General features: G+C 63.6%; 3 protein-coding genes across 7 annotated transcripts; 2 read left to right on the top strand and 1 right to left on the bottom strand.

Moving 5' to 3' along the window:
* The first annotated feature begins 1,332 nt into the window (after positions 1-1,332).
* CHRD (chordin) lies at positions 1,333-9,217 on the top strand. The gene is made up of 23 exons (XM_053986765.1): positions 1,333-1,568; positions 1,904-2,007; positions 2,524-2,650; positions 3,041-3,178; positions 3,255-3,372; positions 4,260-4,356; positions 4,461-4,602; positions 4,676-4,816; positions 5,319-5,401; positions 5,489-5,636; positions 5,734-5,840; positions 5,925-6,041; positions 6,129-6,285; positions 6,378-6,619; positions 6,706-6,819; positions 7,061-7,273; positions 7,356-7,449; positions 7,560-7,616; positions 7,706-7,809; positions 7,956-8,058; positions 8,161-8,315; positions 8,481-8,574; positions 8,736-9,217. The coding sequence occupies exons 1-23, from the start codon at positions 1,439-1,441 to the stop codon at positions 8,801-8,803; spliced, it is 2,853 nt and encodes a 950-aa protein (XP_053842740.1). The 5' UTR covers positions 1,333-1,438; the 3' UTR covers positions 8,804-9,217.
* A 1,202-nt stretch (positions 9,218-10,419) lies between these two features.
* CLCN2 (chloride voltage-gated channel 2) lies at positions 10,420-23,561 on the top strand. 5 transcript variants are annotated; one of them, XM_053986596.1, is made up of 24 exons: positions 10,420-10,802; positions 15,909-16,053; positions 16,512-16,643; positions 16,758-16,886; positions 17,401-17,534; positions 17,620-17,697; positions 17,807-17,885; positions 18,489-18,614; positions 18,682-18,766; positions 18,875-18,976; positions 19,061-19,145; positions 19,223-19,378; positions 19,816-19,885; positions 20,069-20,179; positions 20,410-20,623; positions 20,722-20,855; positions 20,967-21,118; positions 21,200-21,305; positions 21,373-21,446; positions 21,679-21,729; positions 22,267-22,305; positions 22,517-22,621; positions 22,694-22,780; positions 22,860-23,561. In XM_053986596.1, exons 2-24 carry the CDS (start codon positions 15,909-15,911, stop codon positions 23,064-23,066), a joined length of 2,601 nt encoding a protein of 866 aa, XP_053842571.1. In that variant the 5' UTR covers positions 10,420-10,802; the 3' UTR covers positions 23,067-23,561. The 5 variants fall into 5 exon arrangements, with proteins under 5 accessions (XP_053842571.1, XP_053842573.1, XP_053842570.1 ...); XM_053986598.1 differs by having other exon boundaries at positions 16,763-16,886; XM_053986597.1 differs by lacking the exon at positions 10,420-10,802 and adding an exon at positions 11,420-11,510 and having other exon boundaries at positions 16,763-16,886.
* A 121-nt stretch (positions 23,562-23,682) lies between these two features.
* Positions 23,683-25,473, bottom strand: LOC128812237 (heat shock protein beta-7-like). Its single transcript, XM_053986505.1, has 3 exons — positions 25,332-25,473; positions 24,396-24,547; positions 23,683-23,871 (listed from the first exon to the last, which is right to left on the bottom strand). The coding sequence occupies exons 1-3, from the start codon at positions 25,471-25,473 to the stop codon at positions 23,683-23,685; spliced, it is 483 nt and encodes a 160-aa protein (XP_053842480.1).
* Positions 25,474-25,651: the final 178 nt, after the last annotated feature.

Here is a 25,651-nt window from a genome sequence, read left to right on the forward strand (position 1 = left end):
CTACTCACTGCCATCCGCTGCCACCCTTGCCAGCCCAGGTGTGGGTGAAGAATGGGACTGGCGCTGGGTGCTGCTCTCACAGCATCCCCCTTCCAGATGCCCCTTCCCTCCCTAGACAAGAGAACCCAAGGGCTGCTGTTCCCCTGCAGCCCCTGTCACTGGTGGGCAGGAGCCCAGGTTCCCATTCTGGAGCCTTGCTGTGCCCAGGGTGGGCAGCAGCTGGAGAAATTTAGGAATGTGGAAGGCACAAGCTGGAGGGGGTTGGTTGTGCCTTTGCAGAGAGCAGTATGGACTGGGGGAGGGGGCTGGCTGTTTCGGGAGCCCATGCTCAGGGGTGCTGAGTGGATGGAGGAAGGGCTGGCTGCAGAGGAACAGTGGATGGACAGTGCCTTGCAGTGCCTTTTATCATGGGGTGCCAAGGGGTCTGGGAGTGGACTGAGTGGATGGAGTAATCCCCAGGATGTCTCATGCCCGAGGAGGGGGGTGCAATGAGCCCTGGAAGAGCTCATGACTGAAGGTGGACTGTGTGGATGTGGGGACTGTGGGATGCTCTGTGCCCAGGAGATGCCCCATGCCGGGAAGAGTGCACAGATTGAGGGGTCCGGCACTTGAATGCCTGTGCCCTGCAAATGCCTTATTCCCGAGGGGGCTTATCTGGATGAGGAGACTCCTGTGGGGCTCATACCCTTGAAGAGGGGAATGTGAATGGGGGCATACCTGGGGTGTCCAGTGCTCAGGAACACCCCAAGCTCTGTGGAAGGGGGGTGGATGGTGGTGGTGGTGTCTCCACAGTGCCTTATATCCCAGAGAGTGCTGTGTGAATTGGGAGGGGATATCCCCAGGATGTCCAAAACCTGAGGGTGTCCGATACTCTGAGGGAGGGTTATATCATCGAATCGTATCATAGACTGGTCTGGGCTGCAAAGGACCATAAACATCATCTAGTTCCAATCTCCATCCCTCAGGATTTCCCATGCCCTGGGGCTGGCATGTGAGTAAGGATGCTCTGCACTCGGGGGAACCGCATGCCCGGGGAGAAGGCGAGCAATGAATGGGGGGGGGGGGGGGTCCCCAGGACATCCCGAGTGCGGGGGTACCCCTGCCTGGCGGGGCAGCCGCGTGCTCCGGGTGCCGCAGGACGGGACAGGACAGGACGTCCCGTGCCAGGCGGGGGCGGCGGGGCCGGGGCCCGGGGATATGTGGGGGGGTCGGAGCGCGGCGGGGGGCGCATCCCCCCTGGCCGGCCGCTGCCTGCGCCTCATTAGCGGGGCCTTTGTTTGCACAGGGCTCGCAGCTCCCGCTTGCCCATGCCGCCGCCTATAAAGCGGAGCCGGAGCCGGCAGCCGGGCAGAGGCGGCGGCAGCGCCCGGCAGCGCCCGGCCCCCCCTCCCCGCCGCCGCCTCCGGTCCCGGTCCGCCCGCCTCGGCCGGCCGGCACCATGCGCGCCGCTGCGCTGTTGCTGCTCGCCCTGCTCCCGCTCCGGCCCCTGCCCGGCCGCGCCGCCCGCCCCAAGCTCGCCCTGCCCATCCGGCCCGACACGGACCCGCTGCCCCCCGGCGGGGCGGCAGGTAGGAGCCCCCTGCCCTACACCCTTTCTTCCCCCGCTCCGCGCACCCCCGGTCCTGTACAAGCCGCTGCCGCACCCCCCGTCACGCATTCCGTGTCGGGCACCCCCTCCCTGCCACCCGCACCCCCGTCCGTGCATCGCATGCTTGCACCCCCCTTCTCTGGCACCCCGCGTTCCGCCCCGGGCCCCCCGGCTGGCCGGGACCGGCACTGGGACCGGCACCGGGAGCGCAGCGGGCGGCGGGGCGGTGCCGGCCGGTCCGGGGCTGCGGCAGGGGGGTGCCCGCGGCCCGGAGGTGACTGGGGACGGCGGTGGGTGGTGGTGGGGTCTCCGCAGGCTGCGCCTTCGGGGGGCATTTCTATGCTCTGGAGGAGACGTGGCACCCGGACCTGGGGGAGCCCTTCGGGGTGATGCGCTGCGTTATCTGTCACTGTGAGCCGGTGAGTGCCCCCACACACCCCTTTCCCTGGGAGACCCCCCAGGACCTGGGTCTGCTGGGGAGGGGGCTGGCAAGGAGGGAGTTCGACCCTTCTGTTCAATACACTCCTCTCATTCCCATGGAAGAGGGAAGCGGGATCCCTTCAGCCAGCCGGACACCTGGATGTCCTCCCCTGCGGCAGGGGGGAGGAGAAGGGGGGTTTAAAGGATCAGGCTTCATTCTTCCTCCCCCTCCTCAGGGATGGCCTCCGGGCCCCTTCCTCCCTCCCTCCGAGCAGCTCCCCGAGGCCGGGGCTGGCGGGGCCACGCACAGCTGGTCAAGAGGCTGGGGGCTGTGGGGAGGGGGCCCTGGTTTGGCTGCCGTACAGGAATCTGGGGACTGTGCAAGGTGTCCAGGGCTCCAGATGGAAAAATATGGGGGAAGCCATGCTGTGCTGGGAAGGCATGACTTGGCACACCTAGAAATGGCCTGGCACACCTTGGCACGGTTTTCCTGGGGTCTTCTTGGCCCCCCACAGCAGAGGAACCACCGGGGGAAGCCTGTGGGCAAAGTGAACTGCAAGAACATGAAGCAGGACTGTCCCGTGCCTACCTGTCCCCGGGCCACGTTGCTGCCTGGACACTGCTGTCACACCTGCCCCAAAGGTGAGGAGAATGGGTGCTTCTCTGCAGGGAACCCCCACCAGTCCCCCAGGATCCCCTGCTGGCCTGGGAAAGCGGGCATTGCAAACCCCCCTGAAAAGGGCTGGTCAATCTGTTATGAAAGTCACCAGTGCCCATGATATGATGGGCAGGGGAAAGCCCTGATGGGAACAGCCTGAAAGGAGTGCAGAGAAGGCACACAGGGCTAAATGCCCTGCCTGACCATGTGCCTGTGCACAGCATGCCCCGTCTGAGAGCCCCATAGTGATTCACAGGGCACATCTTGGTCTATCTCAAAAGGGGTGATTTATTATTGTCCCCCACTCCAAGCTCTTGGGCACAAGCAGCCTGGTGTGATGATCTCCTGTGTCCACCCCATGCCAACCTTGCCAGGCCCCCCAGAGAAGAGCCCTGCACTCCGCTTTGACACCTTCGAGTACTTCCAGGACAAGGAGGATGACTTGGACAAGCCCTACAACGACCGCTCCTACCTCAGCTCTGAGGGCCTGGCTCGCGATGATGCCCGCACAGGTGAGCCACCCACCCAAACAGCAGCAGTGTGGGGCACCCCCCATGCTCCCCCTCAGCAGCAGCATCTCCTCCCCAGAGTTTGTGGCCTTGCTGACAAGTGGCCCAGAGCCATGGCACCCCACATCCAGCGCCGTGGCCAAGGCTCGCTTCACCCTGCTGCGCTCCTCCCTGCTCTTCTCCATCAGCTACGAGCGGTGAGTCCTGCCCCCTGTCCAGCCTGGCACAGTAGGCAGCTCTCTGGAAAAGGGGGGGGGGAATGCAACAGTGCTTGTGCCTCAGTTTCCTTTCTGATATCCCCCCATGGTGTCACAGCCTTCTTGCACTGACAGAGTGAGAGATTTGGAGAAGGGGGGTCAGTGTGCTGGGCTCCAGCCTAGGTCAGCAGCCAGAATTTCGGCACACCCACAGTGTCGGCCCAGCCTCACCCATTTGCCTCCAGATCTGGACTGTAAACAAATGGGAACAGTTCCAGGGCTCCCGTGGGTGCAGCTGGCAGAACTGCTGTGCCACCCTGCAGGCTCTGCTGGAGGGCAGTGCCTTGGCACTGCTGCCAGGGTTCCCCATGCTTGCCATGCCCTCCCCGGATGCCCGCCAGCAGCAGAGCCTCTCCTCTCCCTCCCTTCTTCCCGCTCCAGTTTCTTCTGCTCTTCCTCGCTTCCAGGCCCCTTTGCATAGTAAAGTGGTGACTAATTTCCAGCTCTGACAGGGGGAGCCAAGCGGAGCCGAAAATGCTCCTTATTTACAGCCTGAACACAGCTCCCCGTGGGTCCTGCCATGGTGCCTTTCCCGGCAGAGACCCTCATCCTGCTTTGTACCAGTTAGACACTGCTCCAGGATAGGGGACCCCCGAGAATCCATGCCAAGCTGGCATTTGGCAGGACAGCAGTGTTGGGCTAGTCCTGGAATGGGCGGGCAGAGCCTAGCACTTGGCACGCCAGGAGAACGTCTTCCTTCTCCTGCCCATCCCAAACCCCCGGTGACCCCTTTATGCCCTGTGCGACACACCCCTGCGCCCGATGCTGAGTGAGGGGGAGGGGAAGGGCAGGTACGCGGCCCTTGCTCACCCCTCGCATGCTCGCAGGCTGGGGCGGCCGAGCCGGGTGCGTTTCAGTGACCCCGAGGGTAACGTGCTGTTTGAACACCCCGTGCAGAAGAGCGCTGCCCCCGAGGATGGCATGGTGAGAGGGACTGGGAGGGCAGGGGGCACGGTGCCCCTTCCAACCCCTGCCGGGCGTGTGGTGCCCCCCAGCCACCGCCCAGCCCTTCCGTTCATCACCCACAGCTCTGTGGAATGTGGAGGACGGTGTCCAAAGCCAACGTGCAGCTGCTGCGGGGGGAACAACTCCGTGTGTCCCTCATCACTCGGGCACAGCCCTCCGGAGAGGTCCATGGGCACATCCTCAAGCACCGGGCACTCTTTGCAGGTGAGTCCAGCTCCTGCATGCACACCCAGTGGGTGCCCACCAGAACGTCCCTCATGTCCCTGTCCCTGCACAGAGACATTTGGTGCCATCCTGACCTCGTCGAACCCTTTGCACTTGGGTGCTGGGGGCATGGCCATGCTGACACTGAGCGACACAGAGAACAACCTGCACTTCATCCTCATGGCCCGGGGACTGCTGGAGCCTGGAGCAAGAGGTGAGGGCGGGCAGGGAAGGGGAGGGAGGCACTGCCCAGAGGGGGCTGCATAGACCTGAAGGAGTGCATGGCATGTCTGCAGCTCAGGATGCATGGGTCAGCATCTGTGGGGTCAGGATGGGTGGCTGGGCTGGGTGTGGGGCTCAGGGTGGGTATAGGGGCTGTGTGTGCAGTGGGGTGGAGGGTGAGGTGTGCATACAGTGTGTTATGTGATTTGGAGTGCGCCTGGTGGGGAGGGGATGGTGTGCTCCTATGCAGGGGGGCTGGGGGTACTGCAGAGCATATGGGGGGTGAGGGTCATTGTGCAAGAAGGATAGGTTTGCATTGTGGGTTTGCAAGGATTTAGGGCATGCTGGAGGGAATGATGAGGGCCCAGGCACACAGGGGCAGGCAACTGGCAAGAAAGTGCCAGGGGTTTGGAGGTGGTAGGCACAGAGGTGTAGGTTTGACAGTGGTTGCAGACGCCTGGTCCAGTGGGTCCACTCCCCTCTGCCATGTCCAGAATCTCCGTGGGTCCCACTGAGGGTCCGCATCCTGCACCAGGGCCAGACGCTACGGGAGGTCCACGCCAACATCACTGTGGAGGTAAAGCGTTTTCTTCCCCCACATGCCCTGGCAGCCTCGGTGCCCAGAGCACCAGGGCTGATCCATGGCGCTCTACACCCCTGCCAGGACCCCGACTTTGCGGAGGTGCTGAGTGATCTGTCTGCCCAAGAGCTGCAGTGGCTGGTGCAGGGGCAGCTCCGCATCGTGGCTGAGACAGAGGGCCGGCACGCACGCCAGCTGGCTGGCACCATCACCACCCGCCGCAGCTGTGACAGTGAGCACAGGGCAGGCACGCAGGGGTGCAGGGGGATTACTGTGCTCACCCCCGTGCCAATCTCACCCACCTTTGTGCCTCTCTCCCCGGGCTGAAGCCATTCAAAGCGTGCTATGCGGAGCGGATGCTTTGCTGCCGACCAAGACCGGGGCTGTGGGCTCAGCCAAACTGGCGCTGCATGAGAATGGCACCCTGGAGTATCAGGTGAGTGGTGGGCACCCATTTCCCTCTCGAGGGTCCCAGGTGTATCTGCCACCCTGACACTGCCCTTTGGCACCCCACCCACAGGTGCAGGTGGTGGGCACTGCCAGCGAGGTGGTGGGCATCACACTGGAGACCAAACCCCGACGGAAAAGCAAGAGGAACATCCTGTTTGACATGACACCCAGCTACAAGGATGGGCAGGTGAGCACTAGTCGATGCTGGGAGGGATGGCATGGGGACTTTGGGTGAGTCCCTGTCCCAATCTGCATGGTCTCCCATGGGTGGCAGGCCTGGGGTGCCTGGCAGAGCCCCAGCGCCCGCGATGCCCACATGCTTCTACAAAATGAGCTCTTCCTCAACGTGGCCACCAAAGACTGGGCAGAGGGTGAGCTGCGGGGCCAAATCATCTCCCTGCCCTACAGTGGACTGCTCGCCCGCTACACAGGTACCAGGGACATGCGGGGTGGTAATGGGGAGCAGTGGGGAAGCCCTCCCACACACCACCCACACCTTCCCACGGTCCCTGTCTGTGCGCAGAGATGCCCGTGGCACTGGCAGGGCAGCTGGTGTCCCCCCCGGTGCACAGTGGCGCCGGGGGGCATGCCTGGCTCTCGCTGGATGAGCACTGCCACCTGCACTACGAGATCTCAGTGGCGGGGCTGGGACGCCCGAGCGATGGCACTGTCAGTGCCCACATCCATGGAGTGGCTGAGCTGGGGGAGATGGGCACCCGCCCCCACCAGCACAAGCGCCTGCTCAAGGGCTTCTACAGCACTGAGGTGAGGTGGGCACCGGGTCAGGGCACCACACAGCAGGGGCTGGGCCAGACCTTATCCCCACCCTGGTGTCCCTCTTGCCACGACAGGCTCAGGGGGTGGTGAAAGACCTGGATGCCGACCTGCTGCAGCACCTGGCCCAGGGCACTGCTTTCCTGCAAGTCAGCACCAAAGCACACCCCAGTGGGGAGATGCGGGGACAGGTAGGTCCTCATCGGGCAGGGCACCCCTACCCACCCCCACTGCTGCCTGCGGCCGGGCGGCGCTGCCTGCGGCCGGGTGGCGCTGCCTGGAGCAGGAAAGGGCACAGTCACTCTGTTACCAGGTCCCAGCAGTACAGCCTGATGTGTTTTGTGGTCATGGGTGGTTCCTTCACCAGCCTGACCATGGAAGGCAGCCAGGCATCGGCATGGGAAGTGACCTCCTGCTCATTGCCACCTCCAGGTGCACATTCCCAACCAGTGCCATGCAGGAGGGACTCGCCTGGCCCCAGGGGAGTCCCTGGGGCAGGCTGAGCTCTCTGAGAGCACCAAGACCAGGAACCTGGAGCAGCTGAAGAAGGACCCCAACTCCTGCTTCTTTGAGGGTCAGCACCGGGCACATGGCACCCGCTGGGCACCTGACTATGACAAGAAGTGCTCTATCTGCAGCTGCCAGGTATGAACTGGGGGTTGTGCTGAAGGGGCAGCACCCATCAGTAATGCCCCTCTCTAATGAGCCCCATTTCTGTTGTCTCCAGAAGCGCACAGTGATCTGCGACCCCATCTTGTGCCAGCCCCTCAACTGTACCCACCAGGTGCACCCCGAAGAGCTGTGCTGTCCCATCTGTGAAGGTACCTGGGGGGTGGCCAGGGGTGCTCCTTGTGAAAACAAGGTGGAGGTCCCTTTCGGAGACTTTGCTGGCACCGTGTGCACCCCCTTATGGCCTTCCTCTTCCTTGTAGAGAAGAAGACAGAGCAGGAAGAGATGAAGCTGGAGCGGGCACGGGACAGTAGCGAGGGTGAGTGCTTGCGGGCATGGGCTGAGGGGTCAGCTCTGCAAAAGCTGAGTCACAAGGGCTGTGACTTCCTCTTCTTCTTCCTCTTCCAGGCTGCTATTTCGACGGCGACAAGACATGGCGAGGCTCTGGCACTCGCTGGCACCCTGTCGTGCCCCCGTTTGGCCTCATCAAATGTGCCATTTGTACCTGCAAGGTGGGTGTGGGTTCCAGACTTGCCCCCCAACCTGGTCTGGCACCTGTGGGTGCTCTCAGTTCCCAGGCACTGTAGCTGAGGCTCAAACCAGAGCATGGGGAGCTGACTGCCCTGTGCCTCCCGTGAGCCCTGTGCCCTCCCTGCAGGGCACCACAGGTGAAGTGCACTGCGAGAAGGTGCAGTGCCCACGGCTCACCTGCGCCAACCCCGTGCGCGCCAGCCCCTCTGACTGCTGCAAGCAGTGCCCAGGTACCTGCACCCCTCTCCTGCCCTCCATTCTCCCTGCAGAGCTCCTGTGTGCCCCCATTGGCAATGCCACAGGCGGGCACCCTCCCAGTCCCTTTCCTGCAGCCCCAGAGAAGAGTGTCCCGGAGCTGGCTGACTCCATGCAGGCAGATGCACCACGGGCGTGCCGCTTCGGGCGTCGCTGGTACCTCAACAACGAGAGCTGGCACCCGTCCGTGCCCCCCTTCGGAGAAATGAAGTGTATCCTGTGCTGGTGTGTGGTGAGTGTGCCAGCCTAGGGCAGCACCAGGGGAAGGGAAGGCGCCACTGTGCCAGTCCCCAGGGCTTTGGGAATGGGTGGGAGAGCAGCACCCCGGACACCCACTGCACCCTGAGGAGCTGCCGTCCCCCCACCCTGGAGCTCAGCCCCTCTTTCTGCTCCCCAGTCGGGGGAGACGCACTGCCAGCGCCAGGAGTGCCCCCCATCCGCCTGCGCTAGCCCTGCCACGAGGGACAACCCCTGCTGTGCCAAGTGCCGTGGTGAGTGCAGTGCTCGCACATAGGCACCACTGCCCAAACACTGTGGCAGTCCCTGCACCTCCCAGTCTCCTTGGTGCTGAGCCAGGGCTGGCACAACCACCCCAAGTGCCCTCCTGGCAGCCCCTGTGTCCATCTCTCAACCCCACTTTTCCCCCCCTCAGCCCTTGATGCCCCCTCAGATGCACGGGAGAAGGTCCACGACGCCAAGGTGGAGTCACGGAGCCACTGAGCAGCGACTGCTGCCCAGAGCGGGGCAAGCACACAGCGACGCTGGGTGGCATGGGGGGGCCCCACTACTCATTGCCCCTGCCCGTGCAGGGCGGGGGGCACAGAGGAGCACAGTGGGGTGCACATGGCCTGGCCCCCAGCCTGGGCACCCCATCTCAGCACGACTGCAATGCCAGGACTGCCCTACCCACTTGTGCCAGTGGGCAGTGGCCAGGCTCATGGAGGCTGGGGCACCCGCTGCCCTGCCACTCCAAGCCCCCCTGGCCAGCGGGCATCGTGCCCATGTTGTACATAGTGTAAAGTCCTTCTGGCCCCTGTTTACTGCACCCACCCTGTCTCGGCCGGGTTTCTCACATAATTTATGGTGCCAGTGGATGGAGGTCAAGATGTATTTATTAAAACCAGAGCTATTGCCCACCTGGTTCCTGTCTCTTCCTAGCAGCAGCAGGCACAGGGCTGTGCCCCTGCATCCCATGGGAAACTTTCAGGCCTTGGCATTGCTGGGGTTGGGGATACGGGGTGTGAAAGCCAATGCCAGGGTGAGGACACCCCTATGGGCTGTGGGGTGGCACTGGAGAAGACCAGAGCAGTGCACAGTGCCCAGGGCTGGAGCCACGATGCCAACCTCTGCCCACGGTAGAGGCTGCCAACACAGTGCTTGGTGGTGGTGCCTGCTAGTACAGAGACAGCAGGACTCTGTTCCCCACAACTCCATGGTGGCAAAAAGAGCCCAGCCTGGGGCCCCAATCCAGCTGCCATCCATGGAGGCCCTTGTCCTACAGCACCCACAACCAGCCACATGCCCAGGGTTGGGCACAGACACCCATGGCTGTGCAGGGCAGACCCCTGTGTGTGCTCTGGGGCAGCACAACCCCGGTGACCCCGGTACAGCTGCACTGGGCTAAGGCCCCGTGGGGCCCATGGGAGACCCAATGCTGCCACCTGCCCTTTGATCCCTAATGTGGAGGACTGAGGGATCTCTGGGACCATTTGTACTGTGCTGGGGTACACTGGGATGACTGGGACAGTCAGAGCTATACTGGAACAGTGCCAGAGCTGTAGGGAAAGTAGCACTGGACTCTACTGGGATAGCAGTAAGGGATGGTGGCACAACCATGACACTGTAGTGGGACAGTGTTAGCCTATACTGGGGCTGCACCCAGGGTGACACTAGGCCAGACTGGAGTACTGGTAGAGCAACAGGAGGATGGCACTGGGGCACACTGGGCTGGGACAGAGGACTGCATGCTAAGCTGGGTGTCCTGCCCTGCACCCACAGCCACGCAGGCACCTGTGCCAGCAGGGTGGCATCACCTGTGGTGGCCTTGCAGTACGCTGGTGGCCCACAGCCAGGCACACTGGTGGCAGTGGGCAGAGCATGTGTCCTGGCACAGGGCTTCCGCTCCGGATGAACATCCCTGCTGCCACGGGGCAGTGCCAGGAGCTGACGAGCAAGAGGGAGCTCCGTGCCTGGGGATACAATGAGCGGGCAACCCATTCTGTCACCTCCCTGCCTCAAACTGGTTCATGTCGGGCAATGAACCCTCCCAGACTGGCACAGGAGATATCCCAGCCCCCAGCCCAGCCATCGTCACCTACCCTTGAGGGTGCCAACATCAAACCAGAGGGTGGCACCTGGGCAGTGAGAACTAGCCCGTTCCTGATCCCGCAGCATCAGCCCAGCAGTGCCACAGCTCTGGTTTTCCCTGCACCCAGTTCCTGCTACAAAAGTGCCATCCTCTGCCCTGGGGAGGAGGGCGAGCGTGGCCCTGCCATCTGCCTCAGTCGTCCCTGAGCCCGTGGCGGCAGTGAGGCAGAGGTCCCGGCAGCCAGCCTGCCATGCTGGAGCGCCTTCCCCAAGGATTGCCAGTGCCAAGGTCGACCCGTGTGCCTCTCTGGAGAGGACTGAGCTTCTACTGCCAAGCGAGTTCAGCAAGGAAGAGCAGAGCCCACCTCTCTCACTTGAGGCTGACAGTCCCGGGACGCTGAACAGCATCACGGTAAGGATGAGCTCCCTGACAGCTTTGCGTGGTGAAGTCCCCACAGTGCCAAGGTGCCCTGCCCTCCTTGGGCATTGACAGGTGCCCCCGTGCCCTTCATGACAAGACAGACCTCAGGGACTCTGCCCCCACCGATCTGTCCCCCAGCCAGGCATGGCCATGAGCCTGGAGGTGACCGTCTGCAGTGCCCCAGCACGGTTTTCCCACATCTGACCGGGGGGAACCCACAGGGAAGCAGCGTCCAGCCCCAAGCCAGCCCCTTGTACCTGTGGGAAGAGGGAGCACGGTGTCCCGGGGGAAGCTGGCCCGTGCTCATGTCACCCACGCCAGCTTTTACTCTCACCTGCACCTACTGATCGCCCAGGGGTGCCATCCTGGGCAAAGGCCACGGTGGATGGGGTCCCGGGACAGGACAGAGTTTCCGGCCGGACTCCTCTTGACTCAGCCGGGCCCTGGGTGCCCGGCGCCGCCGGTACCGGTACCGGGTGCCGCCGATGCCGGGCGCTGCCGGCGGAGGCGGAGCGCGGCCGATCCCTCCCCCGGGCAGTGCCCCGGGCCCGCCCCGCGCGGTCCGGGAGGAGCCGCGGCCGCCGCGGGCACCGGCAGCGGCACCGGCCCCGGGACGGCGCGGAGCGGAGCGGCGGCAGCGGCGGCACCATGGCCTCCGAGAGCGAGGCGCAGCGGGCGCTGCAATATGAGCAGACCCTGGTGAGTACCGGGGGCACCGGGCGGGCACCGAGCACCGGTGTGCCACAGGACTCGACGGGGCGCGATGGAACACCCGGGGGTTTTGGGGGTCTGGGGGTGCTGCCCCGCTCGGGGCGGCAGAACTCTGCGGTGCCCTGTTTGGGATGCTGTCTCCTGTTTGGGATGTCACCCCCAGCCCCCCTCTGGCTGTGGAGGAGCCTAGCTGAGCCCCCACCCCCAGGGCAGGACTTCTGCACAGACCTCATCACCCTCTGGCAACACCCCTCTTCACTGGGAAGGGATGCCCACCCTGCGGGGACTCCCAGAGGCGCCAGCCGGGCACGCCTCTCTCCCCCGCACGGTGTGTCCCCAGCCCTCTGCCCCCAAGATACGGTATCTCCCCTGCCTGCAACCTTAGCCCCATGTTTACAACTCCTTTGCCTCAGAGGCCTCCCCACTGGCACCAGGGTGTCCCATTGTCCTGGGGTGTCTTCCTTCCCCGCTGTTTCCCCAGCCATTCCACTGCCCACGGCCCTCAAACATCACGGGCAAAGGTTCTTTTCCCTGGCCTCCACTTGGGACGGTGCCCAAGGCGGACGGTACTTTGCCCTGGCAAAGGCATTCGGACAGGCAGGGCCAGGGAGGTGTGCAGGGAAGCAGGGACTGCGTGGCCACAGAGTTGTGCCCACAGCTGCCCAAGAGAGCCAGAGCCGGCTGCTGTGTGCGGGGCGGGCCCTGCTGGGCCTTACCCACCCAGCATGGGCGCACGGGGCAGCGTCAGGGCACTGCTGCTCCATATACCCTGGGCACTGCCTTTCCCAGCACCCAAACCCTTCTTCTGGCAGTGCCCCTCAGTGCTCACCCCAAGCTGCCCCTGCGCCGCCGCTGTCAGGTGGCTGCAGGACACCTGCTGGCCATGGGAGCCCCGGCTGTGCCGTCATTTCCACGACCTTGTTGACCCCACGGTCCTTCCCGGCAGGGCTGAGTCAGGGAGCAGTCGGGGGCAGGAACAGCGGTGAGTGGTGGCGGTGCCTCTCCCTGCCGCCAGCTCCGGATGGCCCCCCTGGGCGCCCTGGTCACGGTGGGTGAGCAGAGAGGCCATCCCAGCCGGGCACCACGGGGCGGAGGAGCCTGCGGGCAGCGCGTGAGGGGAGAGGCACGCTGGACTGGCATCAGGGTAGCCGTGCTCGGCACCAGCAGACTTTGCCCTCCTTGTCTTTGGGCACGGTAGCACCCATGCCCTGAGTGCTCCATGGTGCCCATCCCCATGACCTCTGGGCTCAGTGAGGCTCGTGGAAGCGCCTGGGGCTCATGGGTGAGGCTGGGGGCGGGATCCTGTCCCATAGCCTCACACCTGCATTTTGGAAGCTGCCTGGGCACGTGCTGGGCAGGAGGAGTGCCCAGCCCTCCCCAGTGCATCTGAGGCACCACCAGCTCCTGCCAGCACCTGCCAGGACAGTCAGGATCCAGCTGGAGCCTGGCATGGGCTGGTCTGAGCTGGGTAGCCTGGGGACAGCTCTTGCTGCTTGTGCCCACAGCCAAGCCATCACACCAGCCTGCAGGGTTGTGCCCAGCTATGTCCACATGCCCTTCCCCTCCCCAGATTTCACCAGCCCTGGGATGCCATGGGTCTTTGGGCCCCAGACCTAAAGATCTCCCTGGGGTCCCCATGCTGGGCAGGTGTCTGTCGGAACCCCTGGCATGCCAAGGGTGCTGGGGTGCACATCAGCCCCAGTGTCCTCCACATGCCAGGCTGTTGTGGCAGGGAGCAACGAGCCCCGTGGGGGGGATTAAGCTTGACAAACTGCCCTTGTTCGTTGCAGAGCTGCTCAGGGTGATTAGAGCCTGGCTAAGACGGGCAGCGTGACACACAGCCCCTGGCCTCTGCCTGCCCGCTGCCAGCCCAGAGGACCCCCCAACCCCTTGCCTTTAAAAATCTCCCCTAGGGGAAATTTGGAGGGCAAGGATGGCTGGCATTGGCCATGAGGAGGTGGGCACCACTGCCAAGCCAGCTCATTGCTGTGGGACAGGCTGGCACGGGGACACGGCAGCACCAGATGCCAGTGCCCACCCCAGGCGCAGCATCACCCGGGCACAGCAGGCACCATGGGCTGGCAGAGCCCAAGGGGCTGTGGCACAGCCGGTGCCTGCAGCGCAGGAGCTCAGGACCAACACAGTGGCCTTGGCCCGTGCCTGTGTCCCCGAGTGCCCCGCCAGCCCCCCCTGTGCCCGCTCCCTGCCCGCCCGGCACTGTGATTGTTCAGCTGCTTCACGGCAGAGGCCGGAGTCCCGGGGCTGTTTGTGTTTCAAAAGGCCTTTGTGGAAAAATAACCCAAGCGGAGGAGGAGGAGGAGGAGGAGGAGGAGGAGGAAGGAGAAAGCCCACCACTGGCCTTCACAGCCATGCCAGGGCAGTGGGCACAGTAGCTGTGGTTGCTCAGCACTGGGCACTCATGGGGGTCCCATGTCCTGCCTGTGGGGCTGTGGCATGGGGCAGAGGGGTGGCATGGGGTGGCACGGGGTGGCAGGTGGCAGCAGGGTGGCATGACCCCTTTGCTTGCATCCCTGTTACAAGTGGGATGGGCTCCAAAGTGAGGTAGAGGGGGAGAAAATCCCACCACCTTCAACCAGGCTGGAGCACCTGGGACTGGTCATCCCAAAGTGTGCCCCAACACCTGGGGGGACAGTATGGCAGCCCCTGGCACAGCCCCAAGAGGTAGACACAGAGCTGGTTTGGGGGGCACTCAGCCTGGGGTTGCTTCCATCTTGGTTTGGGCTGGCCATGGGTCAGCAGTGGGGCCAGGCAGGCAAGTGCTTGGCAGGGTGACAGCACTCCTGGGGCGCTGGCCCATTTCGTCTTCCAGAGCAAACAAGCTTTTTCCAAAGGGAGCCTTTGAATTCAAGACCCCGTGCAGGGCTGGGGTCCTCCTCTGGCAGCCGATGCTGGATTTGGCCCCTCAAGGTGGTCGTGCCTTTCCCCCCAGCTCTTTTCCACAGGGCAAGGAGCTGCTGAGCCCATGCTGAGCTGGAGTTTGGGGGAAAATCCATGCCAGGACAGGGTCAGCAGTGGAACTTAGTTCATCCTTCTCTCCCTGCCTACATCCCCACCCTCCCTCCCGCTGCTGGGCACAGCCTGGGTATTAGACAGCAGAGAATCCACCCGGCGCCGCTCTGACTGCTTTCTGCTCCCTACCAAAGGGACCTGGGCAGGAGCGCTGCCCCGTGAGAAGTGCACCTGCACACCATCCCCACGGGGAGTTGTCATGTGCCAGCAGGCCAGGGGGCTGTGAACGGGACCCGGGCATGCGGGGTGGGCACTGCTGCCAGCTGCCTGGGCTGGGCTGCCCACGTGCTGAGCGCGGTGCCCACCCGTGGCGTTGCCCCTCTGCCGGGCGCGGGCACGGGCCATGCCGGGGAGGAGGGCGGCTGCGCCCCAGCCAGGCAGCCACGCGCTGCGCTGGCACGGCACGGTGGGTGGGCACGCCATCAGCATGGGGCTCACGTTGTCCCGACGTGGGAGCCTGGCAGGGCCCCCACGGCCCTGAAGCCTCCCTTTGTGCCGGGCCAACCTCTGGCGCTTGGCATTCAGGTCGTGCGGGGGGAAGTGAGGCGGAAACCAAGCAACCGAGTCCTTGGCAGTGCCCGCCAGTGTGGGACAAATGCCCCCGGCTCAGCGGGGAGGACGGGCACAAAGAGCTCCTGGCCAGCCTGAGGGGCACTGCCAGGGCCACCCCCTGCCAGGGCCAGGCCACGTGCCGCAGCCAGGCAGGAGGCACCCGAGGAAAGGGCGGTGATCCCTATGTGATCCCCCTCTTCACAGCCCAGGGACGACCCTGGGCTTGATGTTGTGCTCCCCCTCTCCTGGAACTAGGGGGACATCCTGTCCCTCACTGTCCTCTTGCCTCCCTGCTGCCAGCTGAGACCAGCCAGCTCATGTCACATATGACCTGCCAAGGCTGCATTTGGAGGGGGTGTCCCAGCCTTGCTCTTAGCAATGTCAGAATGTGGTGCCTGCAGAGCTCCAGCACAACCCCAATACCAGCCCTCAGAGAGTTTCCTGGCCAAGCTGGCCACGCTCCCATCGCTGGAGGCCCTTCCCCACCCTCCACCCCAGTCCAGTGCCTGGGGCACCTGGGCAGGGCCAGAGACTGGTACCGACTGCCTGCTTTGGGCATGCAGGCAAAACAACCAGCATTGATCCACACTCACCTTATCTGCCTGGCTCCTTCCCACGCCCTGGAGGGCAGTCGGGCACTCCCACAGGTGCCTCCACGCCTTTGCCTTGGGATGCTATGCCTGTTCCCTCACCTGGCAGGCCATGCCAGTATGCCCACTGCTGCCCTGACTCAGTTTCCCTCCCCGGGTGCCAGGGTTGGGGTACCAGCCGCCCTGAGACTCCTGCCTACTCCTTCTCCCCCAGATGTATGGGCGTTACACGCAGGACTTGGGCACCTTCGCCAAGGACGAGGCAGCGCGGCTGCGGCTGCAGGAGGGGGACACGGCCCGGCCCCGCCGCCCCTCCGAGCTGCTGGAGTACAGCCAGGGCCGCTGTGCGCCCTGTCGTGGTAAGGGTCACCGCGATACGGACACGGGTGGGCACAGCCCCACGACGGCACAGCCTGGACACGGCTGCCCACCCCACCACGCGGTATAGAGTTTCTCTGGCTGTCATGGGACACCGGCGCCGAGGACAATGCCACCTGCCCGCCGGGCAGCAGGGACACAATGGCCCGAAATAGCCGGGCACGCTGCAGGGACCGGGGGCCCCCAGCCCCTCTATCTGGGGCCGTGCCAGGGAGGCAGTGCTGGTGGGAGGTGCATGCCCAGTGGTGCCGTGTGTGACTGTGCACAGTCAGCTGGCTGTGACAGCTGGACACAGCAGTGCTCCTGCACCAAACAGTGCCAGCTGTGCTGGGTCAGTGCTGCTGGTTGTGAGCATTTCTGCTGCTGCCAGCCTGGCTCTGCCACCTCAGTGTGCCCATCCCTGGGGCATCCAGCCTTGAACCCGCCCTTGTGTCCACAGTCTGCGCCTTGCAGTGTCAGCGGTTCCTCATCTCCAAGGTGGGTGAGGACTGGGTCTTCCTCATACTGCTGGGACTGGTCATGGCACTGGTCAGCTGGGCCATGGATTTCGCCATCGCCACGTGCCTCCAAGGTAAGCGGGTACCAGTGGATTCCTGGGGCCGTGGCAGGGCAGGGAGTGGCCATGCCATAGGGCCATGCCATGTGCCTTGCCACCCACCACCCACTTGACTGGCTGTTCCCACAGCTCAGAAGTGGATGTACGGGGGCCTGGACACCAACGTGCTGCTGCAGTACATGGCCTGGGTCACCTACCCCACAGTGCTCATCACCTTCTCAGCTGGCTTCACCCAGATCCTTGCCCCTCAGGCCGTGGGTAGGGCATCAAGGAGCTGCCTGCACCCTAAACAGGGTGTCCACTCCCTGGGGCTGTGCCTGGGTGTCTCCCTGGAGGTCCTGGGAGTCTTTCTAGGCATATGGACTGGTCTTCAGAGGGTCTCCTAGGGACTATGGTTTGGATGCCATCCTGAGCTATGGGGTTGGGGATCTTCTAAGGCCTATGAGAGAGAGGTCTTCAGGGAGTGTCCTCTGAGTTAAGGTGTGGATTTCCTCCTGGGCTATGAGGCTTGCAGGCTTGGAGGTCTTCCTAGGGCTAAGACCTGATCTTCAGAAGGTCTCCTGGGGGCTGTGAAATTGGGGTCCCTGTGGGGTTGTGGGTTGAGCCTACATAATCATGGGGCTGTTCCTGCCAATTGTACTGAGGGAAGAGGTGTCTCTGGGACCTCCCTGTGGCAGTGGGGTGTGGCAGAGCATCAAAGGTTAGCCCTCAGAACCATGGGGCAGTGTCCCCCCTTCATGGCTATTGGTCAAGGCTGTCCCCACATCACCAGGCTCAGGGATCCCCGAGATGAAGACCATCCTGCGGGGCGTCGTGCTGAAGGAGTACCTCACCCTCAAGACCTTTGTGGCCAAGGTGATCGGACTGACGTGTGCCCTGGGCAGCGGCATGCCCCTGGGCAAGGAGGTGAGGGCAGTGCCAGGGCAGGGTGAGCAGGGGGCCAGGGAGTGAGGCTGAGGGCAATGTCCTCAGTCCCCTGTTGTCCTCTCAGGGTCCCTTTGTCCACATCGCCAGCATGTGTGCAGCCCTGCTCAGCCGCTTCCTCTCCCTCTTTGGGGGCTTCTACGAGGTGAGCAAGGCAGGCTGGCCCCAGAAGGATCGACCTGTGCTCACCAGCAGGTTTGGCAGTGCCTAGGGTTGGGGGGGCAGTGCCCCACTCATTCCTGTCTCCCTCACAGAATGAGGCAAGAAACATTGAAATGCTGGCAGCTGCCTGCGCTGTTGGTGTTGGCTGCTGCTTCGCCGCCCCCATCGGAGGTAGGGTCCCCCCGGCCTCCCCACAACCCCCACACCTCCCGCCCAGGCAGCAGGGTCCACCTGGAGAGGCAAGCAGGACCCCCAGGACAGGTGGCATGGGAGAGGGCAGTACTGCTCAGCAGGGAGGAGGAAGGGAGGAGCGGGCACCATCCTCCCAGATGTGTAATGTCTGCTCTTGTCCTCTCCCCTGCCGCCCTGCGCTCCAGGGAGCTCCCCACTCCAGTCCCGCTGAGCCCTGCCCGTAGGTTGGTGACGTGTCTGACTCTTTCCTTGCCCTTTGCCTGCTGCCCTGTCTGTCTGTCCATCTGTGTGCACCCCACTCCATCCCAGTGCCACCCCTCGTGTTGCTGCCCACATCCCTGTGCTACCCTCTCGCTCGTGCAGACTCGTGCTTGGCCCACTGTGCTGTGTCCACTGTGCCCAGGTGGGACCGGCCATGTGCTTTGCCAGGGAAGCCCCTGAACCACCCCATAGTGTGTCCGTGGGGCAGCCAGACCCCCGTGGGCTGTGCACGAGTGTGGACTCAGGGTGGGAAGCATGCCAGGCACCGGGGGCCTGCCTAGGTTTCTCCACCTCCCTTGTGCACTTTTCCTCCAATGCCAGGCGTCCTCTTCAGCATCGAGGTCACCTCCACCTTCTTCGCCGTCCGCAACTACTGGCGCGGCTTCTTCGCTGCCACCTTCAGCGCCTTCATCTTCCGTGTCCTTGCTGTCTGGAACAAGGATGAAGGTACCTCAGGCAGGGTGAGGGCACAGGGGTCCCCTGCCCAGCCCTACTGAGCCCCACCATCCCCCAGAGACAATCACGGCACTGTTCAAAACTCGCTTCCGCCTCGACTTCCCCTTCGACCTGCAGGAGCTGCCTGCCTTTGCCGTCATTGGGTGAGTGCAGCCATCCCAGCACCCATCCCACGGCCCCAGGGGTGGCAGTGGTAGCAGTGGTGGCGCTGGTGGTGGCAGCAGGACACCTCTTCCCTTGGCTCTGCCCAGGATCGCCAGCGGCTTTGGGGGTGCACTCTTCGTCTACCTCAACCGCAAGATTGTGCAGTTCATGCGCCGCCAGAAGACCATCAATCGCTTCCTCATGAAGAAGTAGGTGCCCAGTAGTCCCTAGCAGCAGGATGGTGGAGCTGGGGCTGCACCAACATCACCCCCTGCCCTGTGCCACCCTGCCAGGCGCCTGCTCTTCCCTGCCCTGGTGACGCTGATCATCTCCACGCTGACCTTCCCGCCCGGCTTTGGACAGTTCATGGCTGGCCAGGTACCTGCCGTGGGGTGGTACACCAGTCCCCACCCCAGGGCCACCACAAACCCCAGCTGACCCCTGCCCATCACCAGCTCACCCAGAAGGACACCCTGGTGACACTCTTTGACAACCAGACGTGGGCCAAGCAGGGGATCAATGATGAGTTTGAATATTTGGGCATCCTGGAAGCCTGGCTCCATCCCCGCTCCAACGTCTTCGTCACACTTGTTGTCTTCATCCTCATGAAGGTGGGTGCCTACTTCCCCTGTCATCCCCAAGGTACCACCAGGAGGTTATGGAGAGGATTTTCTGGATGCCATCAGGGAGGTGCCAGATTGTTACCAGAAAGGTGGCACCAGAAGGCACTGGGTGGCTGCTGCAAGAGTCACCAAGGTGTTTGCTGGGTGGTGCCGGCACGCCATCCAAGAGATCTTGGCTGGGAGCCACCAACATGCCACCAGGGAGGTTCTGGCTGCTTGCTCCTAGGTGCCACCAGGGAGGTGCTGGCCAGATGCCACCAAGTGCCACCAGAGAGGAGCTGGCAGGGTGCCCCTGGCAGGAGCCCAAGCCCCATTGCAGGGTGCGGTGCCCACGTGCTGCTCCACAGCACCCAGCTGAGGGTCACAGCAGGGGCAGGAGGCAGGGCTGGGTCAGGAAGGGCAACTAATGGGTGTCTGCCCCACAGTTCTGGATGTCAGCCTTGGCCACTACCATCCCAGTGCCCTGTGGAGCCTTCATGCCCGTCTTCGTCATTGGTGAGACTCTGCACCCTGTGTGGGCACAGTGGGAGGAGGAAGCCACCTCTCAGCCCACACTGGGCAGCTGTGGGTCCCTCCAGATGTCCCCTTCCCTGGCAGCATCAGGCAGAGGAGAGGGCATCAGGCTGAGCCGGGTACTGGGAGAGCCCTGTGCCCATTCCCACCCCTCTCTGCCTGCAGGGGCAGCCTTTGGGCGCCTGGTGGGGGAGAGCATGGCAGCCTGGTTCCCTGATGGCATCCACACGGACAGCAACATCTACCGCATCGTGCCGGGGGGCTACGCCGTGGTGGGTAAGCACTGAGCTGGAACGAGGACACCATGGTGGGCATCATTTGGAGATGCTGCCCCATAGCTGAGGTGATGGTCCCTGGAACTGGGAGTGATCCACCACTGGGCGTGTCCCCGGATGGTCTCAAGGGCTCCGTATGTGGTGGATGCCCTAGAGGGGGGAACCCAGGGCGGGGACCTAGCCTGGTTGGCAATACCTGAGAGCTCCCCCATCTCCTGGCGGTGGTCACAGGAGCGGCCGCACTGTCGGGCGCTGTCACCCACACGGTGTCCACGGCCGTCATCGTCTTCGAGCTGACGGGGCAGATCTCGCACATCCTGCCTGTAATGATCGCTGTCATCCTGGCCAATGCCGTCGCCCAGAGCCTCCAGCCCTCCCTCTACGACAGCATCATCCGTATCAAGAAGCTTCCCTACCTCCCTGAGCTGGGCTGGGGGCACCAGGAGTGAGTTTGTGTCCCCTGTCCCCACCCCAAACCCTTCCCCAAGGCACAAGGGGAGGCGGTGGCATTACTCTGAGGCCACTGTTCTTGTCCCTGGGCAGGAAATACAACGTGCGGGTGGAGGACATCATGGTGCGGGATATCCGCTACGTCACCCTCAACTGCAAGTACCGGGACCTGCAGCAGGTTCTGCACAGCACCAAGATGAAGAACCTGCCACTGGTGGAGTCAGCTGGTGAGACACAGGCAGGGGCTCTGCCAGCATCCACAGCAGCCATGGACTGTGCCATGGTGGGTGGCAGAGGGAACATCAGGAGGCAATGTGGCACCTTGCTGTGTCTGGCAGAGTCCATGATCCTGCTGGGCTCCATTGAGCGGACGCAGGTGGGGGCCCTGCTCAGCAACCAGCTCAGTCCCCAGCGCCGCCTCCTGACGCTGCGGCAGAAGGTGCTGTCCGAGGATGGGCACCGACTCTCTGATTCCAGCATCCGCTTCCAGGTGAGGGCTGCAACCGTCTTGGGGGATGCCTGGTCAGGGTGTCCCCCACCACCGTCACCCTACCACCCCATCCCCCCACAGATCAGCACAGAGACCTCCTCAGGCACCCCTGCCCGCCCCGCACTCCGCAAGCCCCTGAAGCCGGCGCTGAAGCGGGTGTCCAGCAGCCCAGCCGACAGCCCCCCAGGTGAGTCTGCATGTGGCCTCCTGGCCCCACTGTGTCCCCGCCACTGACACCCCCTCTCCTCCCGCAGCTGGCAGCACTGACCACACTGGCATCGCCCTCAAGAGCCTCTTCTGTGCCAACGCCACCACAGAGCCCACCGAGGTGAGAGCCTGGCGCTCCCCATCCCTTCCCATCCCTGAATGGCCCTGCCTGGCCCTTCCCATTCTTATCACATCCCTTTCATTCCTGTTCAACCCTGCCTGTCCCTTCTCATCCCTTTCCATCATTTGCTATCCCATCCCACCCCATCCCATTTCTACCCATGCCATGCCATGCCATGCCATGCCATGCCATGCCATGCCATGCCCTAACTGCTGTCTCTCCCACGGGCCAGGCCCAGGGCACAGCCTATCACAAGGCCAAACGCGTCCGCATTTCCATTGTGGTAAGCTGCAGCCTATCACAGCGTGGGCACAGCTCCTCCCAGCCAATCAGAGCCTGGCAGGAGTTCTCTGAACCAATCAGGGGCCTGGCAAGATTCTGCTTGGCCAATCACGTTGGGCCTATGTCTGTGCAGTCCATCTTGGACAGTTACGATTCCGTCCGACCAATCCTGGTGTGCATCCTCCCCATCCCAAACCTTCCCAGGAATCGGGATGTGGAGCCTCCCAGCCATCACAACCGCGGGATCTGCCCCACTTTGCTCAGCCAATCATGGCCCATCTTGCATTCTCTCCACCAATCACAAGCTTGGTTTGTCCAACTGTGGCCAATCAGGGTGTGACCGATGTGCTGTCAACCAATCATGTTTCCCGGCCTGCCCATGTGCTGCCGGTCCCTGCCGGTACCGTGCCGTGCCCTCCCGCATGTGCTGCCTGCGCCTCGCGGTACCCTGCTGCGCCCTGCCCGGACCCTGCCCGCAGCGGCGTGCGGACGAGCCGCCTGCCGCCCTCAGGGCTGCTCCAACACACCTCTCTTGCAGGAGGAGATGATTCTGGGTGACAAGATGACTCCAGCAGAGGTGAGGGGTTGGGCAGAGATAGGCAGGACCCTCCTGCTCAGAGGGATCCCAGACATCCCAAAGGGATGCCAGAGCATGAGGTGGGCATGGGGAGGTAGGGGGTGGATAACCCAGACTTCTCCATAAGACGGGTGTAAGGAGGATGGGAGGGCCCTTGCTGGCACTTGTGGGGAGGCCGTACCCCTTACCCTGCCCAATGGCACCTCCCCAGATCCTGGAGTGGGAAGAACAGCAGCTGGACCAGCCGGTGGACTTCAGCAGTGCCAAGATTGACCCCGCGCCTTTCCAACTGGTGGAGCACACCTCGCTGCACAAGGTGCGCCCACACCCCACCCCAGAGCCCCACCCACAACCCCCAGACCCTCAACTCAGCCCCCTCTTCCTGCAGACCCACACCATCTTCTCTCTGCTGGGCCTGGACCATGCATTCGTCACCAGCATTGGGCGGCTGGTGGGCATGGTGTCCCTCAAGGAGGTGAGCAGGGGACAGGGAGGCTGGAGGGGCACAGAGCAGCACCTGGAGCTGTTTGCCCACGGGTTTGGGGTGTCCGCAGTTGCGCAAGGCCATCGAGGGCTCACTGACGGGCAAGGGGGTGAAGGTGCGCCCGCCGCTCGCCAGCTTCCGCGACAGCACCGCCAGCACCACCGAGGCCGACACCACCGCCCTGCACCAGCTCTGGGATCGCCACCAGCACCACCACATGCCCCGCGAGGCTGGTCCTGGGGGCGACGATGATGATGACACCACCAAGGGGCAGTGAGACCCTTGAGATCCACCCCCCTGTGTCCCCGGAAGCCACAAGGGCCCCCTGGCAGGTGCTGGGGTGTGCCCACCCTGAACCCACTGATGCCAGGCTCAGCACAGGAGTGGGCACTCTCAATCCAGTGCCTCTGCTCCCTCCCTGGGATGGGGACCAGCCAATTGACCCCCAGCCAGCCCCTGCTCCCCAACTACCTGCCAGCTCTTGGGGCTTCCCACTTTGCTACCTCTGTACCCCCCCAGCCCTCGGTGCCCCCCAGAATGGCCACTGCCCTCACACCCTCCATGAGCACCACAATGTCCCTTCTCAGGGTGGCACGGGGTGGAGAGGGGCACCAGGTTGGGATGTCCACGGGGACATGGGTGGGCATTGCCCCCTGTGCTCAGCGCCTCATGGCTGGGAACAGGGGGTCCTGCTGCCTCTCTGCCGTGCACCTCTCCCCATGTAAATACAGAGATTTTTATATTAATTTAATAAAAGGACTTTATAAACAGAGCTGAAGCACTATGAGGCTGGAGGTGGAGAGGGCCACAGCCGGTGGGCACCGGCTGAGCTTCACCACAGCGTTGGGGTTGGCATCGCTCTGGGCAAGGAGCCTTTTGTCACGCAGAGCCGCTCACAGCATGGCCTCGCTGCGGTACAGCAGCTGCGGGGGCTGCGCGGACCCGGCACTGGCGCGGCGCCGGACGGTGATGACCAGCGTGCCACTCTCAGTGAGGGTGCAGCTCACTGACAGCGGGTCCGTGTCCTCGGGCAGCTGGCACTTGTGGGTGAAGGTGTCACACACAGTGCCATCCTCAGCCACCTGCAGGGAGGCAGCAGCGGTGCAGTGGAACACAGTGTGCCGTGGTGGGTTCCACAGCACATTCCCAGTTACCCCAGTGCTTCTCATGGGCAGTCCCAGACACCCTGACTCTAACAGGGAGTTCAACAGGAAAGATCCCAGTGACTCCAGGGCAATTCCCATTGCCAGCAGGAAGCAGGCCTCTGCTGCCCAAGTCTGGGCTTGTGGCGTAAATTCCAGCTACTCCAGTGCCAGCAGGGACTGTTCCCACTTGCCACCTCCAGCAGAGAAGGCAACGGAGCAGGAGTTCCCAGTTGTCCCATTCTCAGTGAGGACAGTTCCCCGTTGCACCAGTACAGGACAGGTGCAGTAGAGCAGGAGTTACCTGTTGTCCCTCGCTAGGCACAGCTCCCATTTACCCCAGGGCTAGCAAGGGCTATTCCCAGTTACCACCCCGTCCCTGCCACCCACAGGAGGGGGTGTCATGGGACAGGACCCCCACTGTGCCGTGGCCAGAAGGGATGCTGCCCCCTCGGGTGCCTCACCTTTTCTGCCTGGATGGCGACATGGCAGTTGGAGGTGGTCACCACAATGTCAGGGGGCTCAAACTGGCTGACGTCGGCCACCACTTGGTAGGTGTCACCCTGGGCACGCACCCAGGTGCCCAGGCTGCAGGGGTACATGGCACCTGGGGGCTCTGTGGGCATTGGAGGGCTGCTGAGCATGGGGCCACAGTGCCCAGGGGCTGGGGCACTGGGGGGGGTGGGAGAGTCTGGTGACACTGCGGGAGGGAGGGCTGGGGGTAGCAGGTGGCAGTGGGAGTTTGGGGACATTGAACGTGCTGGAGAATTGCAGGGGGTACTGGGGGCCTGGAGGGGTAATGGGTGGTCTGGAGGCACCTGAGGGCACTGGGAGATTCCAGGGGCACTGGACAACCTGAGGACAGCAGGGGAATGGCACAGGAGGGTGAAGACTGGGGATGACCACAAAGGTCTGGGGGGAGTGGGCTAGGGGGAGAAGGACACTAGAGTTACTGGGGATGTACAAGAAAGTGGGGGCCTAGCAGGTGACATCAAAGGGTGTGGGTCACAGGGGAGCTGAGGACATACCATGATGGTCTGGGTTGGGGAGGACAAACTATGGGGGGTTCTGGGGACAAAAGGAGAATCAAAAGGGTCTGGGGAGGGGGAGGAGGCGGCATGGTGGTCCTGGGGACAGCAAGGACACTGGCATTATTGGGGACTTGCAGCAGGAGCACAAAAGCACTTGGGGAGTAAGAGCTGGAAGACAGTCCAGAGAGCCATGGGGCACCGGGGGGGGGCAGTCAGGGTGCCCCTCTGAGCCCTCCCAACCTGTGCTGGGGGGAGAGTCCCACGCTGTCCCCAGGCTCAGGTCAGCTTGGGGGACCCTTGGGGGACCATCCCCAAGACAGCAGGGCTCCCCCAGGGTAGCAGGGTCCCCCCACCCACCACACCCAGTACCTGGGTACCCAAATGCCTCCTGTCCCCGTGCCCCAAAGGGTCCATGCCGCCGGTCGCCCTCGAAGCGGGGTTCGCTGTGCCCCTGCCCGTAGGCACTGAGGAGCTCGGCACGGTACGTGGAGGCCGAGCTGAGCGATGCCATGGCGCCTGCTGCCCGCGCCCCCCAGGGCCCTGCCGTGGGGAGGGTCCAGCCGCCCGCCAGCCACCACCGCCAGATGCCCATAATTAGGCACCCTGTCCGTAGGAATGCGAGATAAGGGACGAGGCCTCCGTCACCCTGTGGGGCCGCGGAGGGGGATGCATCCCTGCCACCGCTGGGC

Source organism: Vidua macroura, chromosome 10 (assembly GCF_024509145.1).
Source record: "Vidua macroura isolate BioBank_ID:100142 chromosome 10, ASM2450914v1, whole genome shotgun sequence".
In the NCBI taxonomy this organism is placed as follows: domain Eukaryota; kingdom Metazoa; phylum Chordata; class Aves; order Passeriformes; family Viduidae; genus Vidua; species Vidua macroura.

What these genes read in the sequence shown, in the direction of transcription:
- CHRD (XM_053986765.1), top strand. Translation starts at nt 1,439, where the DNA reads ATGCGCGCCGCTGCGCTGTTGCTGCTCGCCCTGCTCCCGCTCCGGCCC. An exon ending in TTATCTGTCACTGTGAGCCG is followed by an intron (nt 2,008 to 2,523) that starts GTGAGTGCCCCC and finishes GGCCCCCCACAG; the next exon opens with CAGAGGAACCACCGGGGGAA. An exon ending in CTGCTGCAAGCAGTGCCCAG is followed by an intron (nt 8,059 to 8,160) that starts GTACCTGCACCC and finishes CCTTTCCTGCAG; the next exon opens with CCCCAGAGAAGAGTGTCCCG.
- CLCN2 (XM_053986596.1), top strand. Translation starts at nt 15,909, where the DNA reads ATGTATGGGCGTTACACGCAGGACTTGGGCACCTTCGCCAAGGACGAG. An exon ending in CCTGCCTTTGCCGTCATTGG is followed by an intron (nt 18,767 to 18,874) that starts GTGAGTGCAGCC and finishes GGCTCTGCCCAG; the next exon opens with GATCGCCAGCGGCTTTGGGG. An exon ending in GGGGGGCTACGCCGTGGTGG is followed by an intron (nt 20,180 to 20,409) that starts GTAAGCACTGAG and finishes CGGTGGTCACAG; the next exon opens with GAGCGGCCGCACTGTCGGGC.
- LOC128812237 (XM_053986505.1), bottom strand. Translation starts at nt 25,473, where the DNA reads ATGGCATCGCTCAGCTCGGCCTCCACGTACCGTGCCGAGCTCCTCAGT. An exon ending in GGAGGCATTTGGGTACCCAG is followed by an intron (nt 24,548 to 25,331) that starts GTACTGGGTGTG and finishes CAATGCCCACAG; the next exon opens with AGCCCCCAGGTGCCATGTAC. An exon ending in TCGCCATCCAGGCAGAAAAG is followed by an intron (nt 23,872 to 24,395) that starts GTGAGGCACCCG and finishes GCCTCCCTGCAG; the next exon opens with GTGGCTGAGGATGGCACTGT.